The sequence below is a fragment of the Pelobates fuscus genome, chromosome 3 (assembly GCF_036172605.1).
Source record: "Pelobates fuscus isolate aPelFus1 chromosome 3, aPelFus1.pri, whole genome shotgun sequence".
NCBI classification, from domain to species: Eukaryota; Metazoa; Chordata; class Amphibia; order Anura; family Pelobatidae; genus Pelobates; species Pelobates fuscus.
Window position 1 is genome coordinate 362,833,019 of NC_086319.1, and position 10,072 is coordinate 362,843,090.

A 10,072-nucleotide genomic window follows, 5' to 3' on the forward strand; every position below is an offset into this window, starting at 1 on the left:
TAGCCTTCCCTTATCTCAGGATAGTATTGCCCTTTATAAGGGGAGGGGTCTGGCCAACACTTTCTGCAGTGTTTTTACAGTGGGTTCCAAAATCTATTTGGTTTATACAAACAAAAGATTGAGGGCCGTGCTCAAATGAATTATCAATCTAAAGGTTCAGTTGCAATTACATGGCAGGTGAAGATAGAGCAACCCTTTATGACTGGCGCTTGTACTATGGAAACTGAAACGTATGGTGTAGCTTTTTTTTTTTCTTTTTTTTTTTTTTATCTTCGCGGTCTACCATGTCCTGTTAATGAATCTCAGCCATGTAAAGCTTCTGTATTTTCTTTCACCATTAGGTGCAAGTCATTCCTTGGGTTCTGGCAGACAGCAACTTTGTGCGCAGCCCATCACAAAGACTTGACCCCAGTAAAACTGTGTTTGTGGGGGCTTTGCATGGCATGCTAAATGCTGAAGCTCTTGCTTCCATCATGAACGACCTGTTTGGTGGCGTGGTCTATGCTGGTATCGATACAGACAAGCACAAGTATCCAATTGGTGAGCTTAGTTTTGTTACTCCTGCATTCCGTTCTGTTGACTCCGTTATCTAATCTTTATTCCATTCACAGGATCTGGACGTGTGACTTTCAACAACCAGCGTAGCTATCTGAAGGCTGTGAGTGCAGCATTTGTTGAAATAAAAACTGCCAAGTTTACAAAGAAGGTGAGTGTGTTGCCGAAGTGTACGTGGTCACCAAGCGTTCCTTTAACACAGATCTGCTTAGTATAGTGTTCCGTCATTTCCGCGCTGCTTGTCCTGTTGCAAAATTACCCCACACCGTAGCCGTGGCTCTTTGCCTCTGTAAACCAGTTCATGTGTTGTATACTTCTGGAAATATGTAAATACCTTCTGTAGTCCTAGTGACCAGTTTACAAATGCTTAGTATGTAAAAGACTACATGTAAGAACAGGGGCTGCACAAATCTGAAGTCATGTAGTTTGAAGGGTACTTGAGCTGATATTCCCATTTCTTTTTAGTGTGGTGAGCTACTTGACCTCCTTAAAGGGATCCTATAGTGCCAGGAAAAAAGTTTTCCTGGCACTGTAGGATTATTGGGTCTCCTCCCCCCCACCTGCGGGGGTTGAAGGGGCTACCCACTTACCTGTGGTAGACCTAATGCGCATGCGCAGCAATGGCCGCACAAGTGCATTAGACCTCCTCATAAGAAAGCATTATTCCGTGCTTTCCTATGGGGAAAATCTGATGCTGGAGGGCCGTGAGGACATCCAGCGTCAGATAACCGACCAAAGGTTGGTTTGGATTCCGGAAGTCCTCTAGTGGCTGCCACTAATGTTTTACATTGCAGCACTAAGTGTAAAAAGGTCACAGCACCCTGACAACTTCAATGAGCTGAAGTGGTCTGGGTGCCTACAGTGTCCCCTGAAGTATGAATAAAATCAGGAAGAATGGAAAACAAAGGTTTTGCATATTTCCTTAGAACTTACACAAAGTGCAACTAATAAAAAAACAAAAACTTGTGTTCACATAGTCTATTATCACAGTCTAGATCGATGTCTAGGATCTAAATTAACTTTTGGTAGTTAGGGTTACCCCACACCAAACCTAGCACTACGCTGACACGAACTCTAACAATCTACCCGAACAACCCTAAAACTGCATGAACCATGACCCCAGATGAGGAATATAACTGGCTTTTACATGCCATCTAGTGGCTGTGTGCAGCATGACTAGAAGATCACATGCTGCATCTGCCTCTTATACTGGTGCTGAGCTGACTTAACCCAGCTAACGTGCCATGGCGTTAAAATCCAATCTGTAGAAGACTGCACGGAATGTCCCAACGTCATGCAGTTAATATACTATAGTGCACTCGTAGTGATTCCTGGCTTAACCTAGAAACTATACTTGCTGTACACTTCTGTTTTTTTCCTGACATATGGTGGCAGTGCGTATGGGTTGTGCTTCCTAATTGGGACAAGCATCTGCAAGATAGGTGATTAAGAAAAGTCCCTCCCCTTTACCCTATAAAGGGCTTCCCCGGCACCTCAGTTCTTCCTTGTCCCAGCACGGGACGGATCAAGCGTTTGTTGAAGGTGAGGCACACAGGTTGCTGTCTGGGGGAGTTGGTCAGATAGCTGCCAGGGTAGTAGGCTGAGCGGCATGGCTCAGTCCGTGGAGGTTCCGGAGCCCTTTCTTTTAACTTTGCTTTGAGTATGTTCCGGCTTGGTGAGTGTGGGACGCCTTAACTATGTTGCAGGCCATGCACCTGTGCACAGAAGTGGAATGCACGCCTGGGTAGTCCACCGAAGTTCCGGGTGCACTATTGCACATGCGCGATCTGGAACTTCCGGGAAACCGCCAAGTGCGAATCACTTTGCTGTTCTCTCTGGCAGCAGGAAGCTTATCAGAAGGGTTCCCCATGTCACCAACCCCCCCACACGGCTCAGGTTTTCAAGGTAAAATTTGCCGATCTTTACTTTGAAAATCTGTTCTGATTAGAATTGCAAGTTATGGGTGGAATTGTTTCGCAGAAAGTGGACTTTATGTGCAGAATGCCTCTGCTATACAAGGCTTTTGCTTATTGTATCTGTACTACTCCTGTTAATATGGGTTTATAAATATGACCATGGTGCTGCAATTTCCTGGGTAAAATTAAGCAGAGCATATGCAATCATTCCCATCTTTGAATTCTTATAGAGAATTAAAGTGCATCAGCTGCTCTGCCAGAGATGTTCCACAGAGACCAAAGAGAAGCGTCCTTCGATTACTTCTAATGTCTGGTGAATGGTTAATCATACTGTGTGGAGTTGGTTCCCACCTGATGTAATGAGAAGGTTCATTAGGAATGAATTGGTCATGGGGCAGGATAAATCTGCTAAACTTTAATGAGGGTTATCTGTTCCTCAAACACCATGTCTTTCTCACATGCAGAAATGGGAACACTCTGTGTAACGAGCCTTTCTTGCCTGACCTTTAATGTTTACCATCAAATAGGTAAATGTTACACCCCCAGGTACATCGGGAATCCATAAGAATCTGCAGAAGTAGCGGCTTTAAAAACCCGGTAGTCAAGAAGGCTGAGACCTCTTGCAGATGATTTCCAGACTGCTGGGTTTCGTTATGGGTCTTCGCTGGCAGGGGCAGCGGTGTCAAAAAACATATAACTTTGTTTACAATTGTTATTGGAGGTTATTGAAGTCTCCTGATAAGCAGCTTGTAATTTTCTTGTTTTATTGTGATTGTCACATACTTTATATGGATTTGACTAATAAAATTTTACAATGACGGCCAACATCATGGGTAAATCAGTTTTCCTTATATCCTGGTGGCTTAAGCTTGGACGGCAGTTTAGTGTCCTTTTCGGTCCCCTGTTTACTCCTATTAGGAAAAGGGTATCTTTTATAAATCTGAAAAAGGGAAAAGCTCTGCCTCAAGACAAGTAGAACTAGGTCCAACATATGGGGTAGGCGTTTCGGACGCCAAGAAGGCGTAATCCTGCATTTCTATACGAAGTGTGGATAGCTCAGTGTGTTTAGACTTTGTTCAACCCTTGGAATTTGCAGGTTCATTTCCCCTGCAGAGTTTAACTCTGCACTTCATAACTTCGAGGCAGATGACTGGAGAACCATTCAATGGAGTCACTTAACATTCCCAGGTTGCATTTGGGAACCAGTATATATCGGTCTCTTGCCTGGCTTTTAAGTAGAACCTACTTGCAATCACTGGTTTCTTGATCTAATTAAAGGGCACTGCTTGCTCTTATCAAATCTGCCCAATCCATAATCTGAACATCTGATTCTCTATTTGCAGAAACAGAGTTCCTGTTGGATTCAAGGAGTTCTAGATGTGGTTCTGTGAACCACGAAGTTTGTTGGGTTTCTCAGGAATCTCCTGGTTATCAATTCCGGATCATTCCTTTAAACCGGTTATGAATTTAAATTAATTGGTCCCTCTTCTGAGGTTCAGAAATCACTCATCCCTATTGCAACCCCTCAAGAAGTTTTCCGGAAATACTCCATAATAAGTGGATTGAAGAGATTTCATTGCTCTTCAAAACACTCCCATAACAGCATTACTTGGGAGTTTGGCTACTTATTGCTAATCGGGATGGTTGCCCTTTAAGTATGTTCAGGTAGCTAGCCGAGCTCTACAACACTGTTGGATACGGAGACAAATTCCTGCAGTCAACTGGGCAAAATCTGGATTTGGCCGCTACAGTGGAAAATTCTCTCCTCTGGGTCATTGTGGAAATCTTGTATTTCTGTCTCATAGACTCTTTGAAAAAAGCAGATCGGCTAAACTGGTGGACAAAGTTTCTTCCAACAAGTCTGTCCTTTCTGCCTATAGAAGGCATCATCATTTTCACCACAGAATGCATCTAACACAGGCTGGGTCACTCATCTAAATTCTCTAATGTGCCAGCGTTCTTGGTCCTAAGAGAAAGTCCACTAATTTCAGAGCTCTTAAGGCAGTTCTTAACTCCCCTCACAGGTTCAAATCTTGGTTGATTGAGGGACCTATTACAATGCAGTCAGACCATGACACTGTTCCCCTCACGTCAACAGACACGGTGGTGCCAGAGGCAAGGTCTGTTTCAGCTATGTACAAAACTGTGTACTGGGCTCAGGATCTGAGAGGTCCTTCTCTGCATTCCACTCATGATGTGTAGACAATGTAATCACCTACAACCTCAGAAAAAAGAAATTGGGATCAAGAGGAATGGTCTATAGATCTGATCATGTTCATGGTCTGCAGAAACATTTGGAGTGCCTGGATAGACCTTATGGCAAAGAAATGGCATGAAGATTCTCAGGTTTGCCTCTCTGTATAGGACAGATGTTTAACGTTGAATAGTTCTGTTTAACCCCTTAAGGACCAAACTTCTGGAATAAAAGGGAATCATGTCATGTGTCCTTAAGGGGTTAAGGGTATTTCTCCAGGCTTACATTTGTTCTCCTATAGACTGTTCCCAAGAATTCTTCAAAACGGTGAACGGACAGAGCAGTGGTTCTGCCAATCTTTCCGTACTGGTCAAACACAAGCTAGTTTTTGGCCTTGTTGGAGATGACTTTCAAGTTTGGAGATCTTCCGATCTCGAAAACACTTTGGAAAACAGAATATCCCGCTGGAAGTGTTGAATAGGCTATTAACGGTAGGGAAACTGCTTGGTGGATCCTTCATCTCCTGAGTCTTCAGGAGTCAGTCCATTTGTTGCATATAATCTTCTAGTCGTTCTGCCTCTAACTTTTGACATTAAGACTTCGGTAGAGTTTCTACTTTTTTTTTATTTTTATTTTTTTTAAGGAATTTCATTGCCTTCTAGTTAATTTGTCTGGTGGTTCAAACTTACACTTCCTGCAGGAGGTTTCCACAGGTTGAGTATTTCCACGTTAAGACCAAATTGTATTCCCCAAGTTCTTTATGAGAAGGGATTGGTCTTTCTATTTACTGGTTAGGGATCTTTCTTCAGTCTTTCAGGTCCCCTTTTACTTTGGAGGTGGTTCCTTTTTAAAGGAACACTATATTGTTACTTTAGCTAAATAAAGCAGTTTTAGTGTATAGATCATTGCACTGCTCAATTCACTGCCATTTAGGAGTTAAATCACTTTGTTTCTGTTTATGCAGCCCTAGCCACACCTCCCCTGGCTATGATGGACAGAGCCTGCATGAAAAAAAAACTGGTTTCACTTTCAAACAGATGTAATTTACCTTAAATAATTGGATCTCAATCTCTAAATTAAACTTTAATCACATACAGGAGGCTCTTGCAGGGTCTAGCAAGCTATTAACATAGCAGGGGATAAGAATCTTAATTCAACAGAACTTGCAATAAAGAGAGCCTAAATAGGGCTCTCTTTACAGGAAGTGTTTATGGAAGGCTGTGCAAGTCACATGCAGGGAGGTGTGACTAGGGTTCATAAAAAAAGGGATTTAACTCCTAAATGGCAGAGGATTGAGCAGTGAGACTGCAGGGGCATGTTCTATACACCAAAACTGCTTCATTAAGCTAAAGTTGTTCAGGTGACTATAGTGTCCCTTTTAATATGCTAAAGCTTAACCAGCATTCTCAGTGGCCATTCCTCTACCAAGAAAGTAAGCGAGCTTCAGGATGTATCTTCAGTGGACTTTCTTATACTCCATCAGGGTGAAAGTTGTTTCATACTACCAGTTCAATTCCTCCAGAGTTACCTTTTAGAGCATTAATGGTCGCAGCCTTCTATAATTATGCCACCTCCCTGCTGGAACTAGATGGCATATTCAAAGGGCATTTCAGATGTACCTATCAATATCAGGCGAATTCAGAAGATCAGATAGCCTGTTGTCAACTTCTAGGGAAGTTTTAAGGGGAATGAAGCCTCTCGTAATTCTATTTCTCGTTATTTCATCAATTATAATGGCCTATGCTTCAGTAGTTTTGATTCGCCAGTGTCTTTCACAGCGCATTCCACAAAGGCAATTGCCACTTCGTGGGCAGAGAAAAGTTCTTGCTTCACCCGAAGAAATCAGCACAGTCTTGGTCAGCTTTTAGCACATTAAAGTCAGGCATTTTCAGGCTAGATTTACGCTCTGCCTCTAAAATTGCGTTAGGCGTAGGTACTTCAAGCTGCTTAGGCATGTAATTTTGCTTGGGTGTGTGTTCGTGCTACGACTGAGGTGGGTTTGCCAGGGAAAGCCCTTTATAGGGTAAAGAGGGACTTTTCGTAATCACCTATCTTGCAGATGCTTGTCCCAATTAGGAAGCACAACCCATACGTACTGCAACCATAAGTCAGAAAAATTTGCGGTGAGTAAAAATTAGTTTTTCCACTTATGACACTTTAAGGAACCTGCTGGAGATGCAACTAGGAGCATGATTTAATTTTATGTAGTTCAGAAAGTAATGTACAGACGTACAAACATGACATGGGATGGCTTTATTTTTGTAGTGCGTTGCAATTTTCACAAAACACATTGCATAGGTTATAGTATTAACCAAAAAAGTACAATGTTACATAGCTACATAGATGAAGAGACTTGCTTCCATCAATTTCAGCCTTCATCACATTTGTTTTTGCTGTTGATCCAAAGGAAGGCAAAAAACCCAGTCTGAAGCTCTTCCAATTTTGCAATGAACTAGGAAAAAATTCCTTGACCCCAGAATGATCCTTGGATCAAGCAGCTTTTACCCCTCTAATTAGAAATTATATCCATGTTATGTTTTTGCAAGTATTTATCCAATTGCAGTTTAAACATCTTTATTGACTTTGATAAACCACGTCTGAATCACTGCTGTTTTGAAATTATGGTATATGAACATGTACATTTAGTGTTGGTAGGTTAAGTGATAAAACCAAATATGTTGAGCAGAAGGGCATGGTAAGTGTGGCATGATTTCCTCAGTTTGTTCAGCACACAATGATTAAGGAACCCTGAACAGGGACACTTCCTAGTTGAGAGGTAAACATGACCCTGATAATTGTTCAGTAGCCAGAGGAGAGGCAACCCCAGTCCCCATGCAGAGAGCAGCTAACACCATTACTGGCAGGACACCGTCCCAAGCTTCACTCCTTGATCTACGGGTAGTCACCGTATGGCTTGTCAGGTGGTAACTCTGCAGGCCTGGATGACCCCCCACAGGGCCATCATATTGCAGACGGGCAGTGTCTGTCCACCCTACTCACCACCTGGATAGACTTGAGTAGGCTTCGGTCAGTGTCTTTCTCCCTTCAAGGGGGCCAAAGGTCAGTTCACTGGCTGATCCTCATAGTGCAGTTGCCTGGTCTCTGCACCAGAAACTGCTTTTTGGGACTGAATTGTCAAAAAAAAAAATCGGAGCTAGTATTCCATGCGTCTACTCTGCTGGGCGGTATGGCCCCAGGGACAGCTTTTTAATAGACTTGTACTTGTGTTCTGCATAAACATACACAACAGACATTAGACAGGAAATAAACTCAAATCACATTCAGACACATTGTCTTCTAACTTTACACTTTAGAAGCACAAGCCCTTGACACAAATCCTTATCCGTTCTGAAATCTTGCAAGGTAAGTGTTCTCGCTCTTCTCCATATTTCTGTAAAGAATGAGCAATGAACAAATTAAAATGGGGATAACCTATTAGTTTGCATCCATTTATGTACAACAAAATCAGTCAAAATATTGAGGCATGAATTTAAAATGTAATTTATCTCTGCATACTTTATGTATATTATTTTTCTTTTGGCCAGGTTCAAATAGACCCTTATCTGGAAGACTCAGTTTGCCAGGTCTGCAATTCTCAGCCTGGTCCTTTCTTCTGCAGAGACCAGGTAAATTATGATCTACAATGAGCAACACCACACTTATAAGTGTTCATTTTTAAAGTTCTGATATTAACTGTTTTCCAGTAGCCCAGGAAGGCTGTTAAATATTTCTTGACCTTTTTTGATGCAATTGTAGGTAGAATCCCAGACAAATTTTCGCTGCTCTGGACCAATGCACAGTCTTCATTGACTGTTCTTCCATACAGTCCAAAATTTGACTAACTCTGTTCTGTAATTCTTTAACCTCTTGCATGGCATTGTTCAATTCCCATTGAGCGGCTGCTTCCAGCGCTCAAATTTATCGCAGACGTATGAGGTACGTCCGCAGTACTTAAGGATGGTTTTGTTTGGTTTTTTTGCCAGACGTATTAAACGTCCACGGTCCTTAAAGGGAATCTCGGCACTGCAGGATTCCTCTCCCTCCCACCCCCAATCCCCAGTTGCTGAAGGGGTAAAAACCCCTTCAGTGACTTACCTGAGGCAGCGACATGTCCCACGTCGCTGCCTGCTCCTCCCCCGCTGCTCCACCTTCTGCCTACGTCGGCCGATGGGCAAGACTGATCCCGCCCACCGGCCGAGGAGACCTAATGCGCATGCGCGGCAATGGCGCACATGCACATTAGCGCACCCCATAGGAAAGCATTGAAAATGATTTTCAATGCTTTCCAATGGGGAATTGAGCGACGCTGGAGGTCCTCACACAGCGTGAGGACGTCCAGTGACACTCCAGCACAGAGAACCTGTGCTATAGAGCAGGAAGTTCCCTCTAGTGGCTGTCTAATAGACAGCCACTAGGGGGAGAACTTAACCCTGCAAGGTAATTATTGCAGTTTATAAAAAAATTGCAATAATTACACTTGCAGGGTTAAGGGTAGTGGGAGTTGGCACCCAGACCACTCCAATGGGCAGAAGTGGTCTGGGTGCCTACAGTGTCTCTTTAAGGGGTTAAAAGGCAGCCGATCAGCCATTTCCTGATAAGTGTACTTCTGCTAGATGTGCATCTGACCTCTATCCTTTATCACGTCACAAATTAAATTCCATCTTCCAAAGTTGGTCAGAAGATGAACAGATACAGTATAGCTTGGAATTCTCACAAGTATGAGTCGAATTATCGCTCCTTGTATGACATCATCTAGCTTTGTACATGCATGAGATCTGCAGATGTTTATGCCCTTGCAATATCTCATCTGCCAGTTTTCTTGTTCCTGACACCGTATTATCGCAACCACAAAGCCAGCCATAGTAGCCAGGCATTCAGAAAGGTTAATCTTGTTGCTGTATGATATAACTAATTGATTATTTGATCAATACACGGGTTTTAATTTTGGTCTTGTCCTCCCCGTAGGTTTGCTTCAAGTATTTCTGCCGCTCCTGCTGGCATTGGCAACACTCAATGGAGATCCTGCGTCACCACCGCCCACTCATGCGTAACCAGAAGAGCCGTGACTCCAGCTAAAGGCATGGTGAAATTCATGACCACAGTTGAGATGAGTTTCTGCTGCTGGACTCGTGGGAAAGGCAGAAAGCGTCCAGTTTCCCTCCCTCCACCATTGGGAGCACTTGTATTATTTTTTTTTTTTTTTTTTTTTTTCAGGATTTAATGAAGTCAGTGGATTGAGGGGAAAGTCACATTTTTGCACTTACTGTACCTTGTGATAGTTTTATGCACTAGTGCACAGTGAATTTTTGTGTTTTTGTTTTTTTAGGTTTGTGGAGGGGAAGATCCTCCTATAAAGGAGTGTTTTGCAGTTCCCAGACTGGTCCTCTTAACACTTGCTGAAAGTAAG

General features: G+C 42.9%; 1 protein-coding gene across 6 annotated transcripts in view; it reads left to right on the forward strand.

Moving 5' to 3' along the window:
- CPEB1 (cytoplasmic polyadenylation element binding protein 1) overlaps nucleotides 1–9,859 on the forward strand; it is a 57,877-nt gene extending 48,018 nt beyond the window's left edge. For all 6 annotated transcript variants that reach the window (XM_063449284.1, XM_063449282.1, XM_063449283.1 and 3 more), the window contains exons 9-12: nucleotides 342–540; nucleotides 612–706; nucleotides 8,211–8,291; nucleotides 9,631–9,859. In XM_063449284.1, coding sequence (XP_063305354.1) covers nucleotides 342–540; nucleotides 612–706; nucleotides 8,211–8,291; nucleotides 9,631–9,741 — 486 coding nt within the window. In that variant the 3' untranslated portion in view covers nucleotides 9,742–9,859. The remainder of the gene's footprint in view (nucleotides 1–341; nucleotides 541–611; nucleotides 707–8,210; nucleotides 8,292–9,630) is intronic.
- Nucleotides 9,860–10,072: the final 213 nt, after the last annotated feature.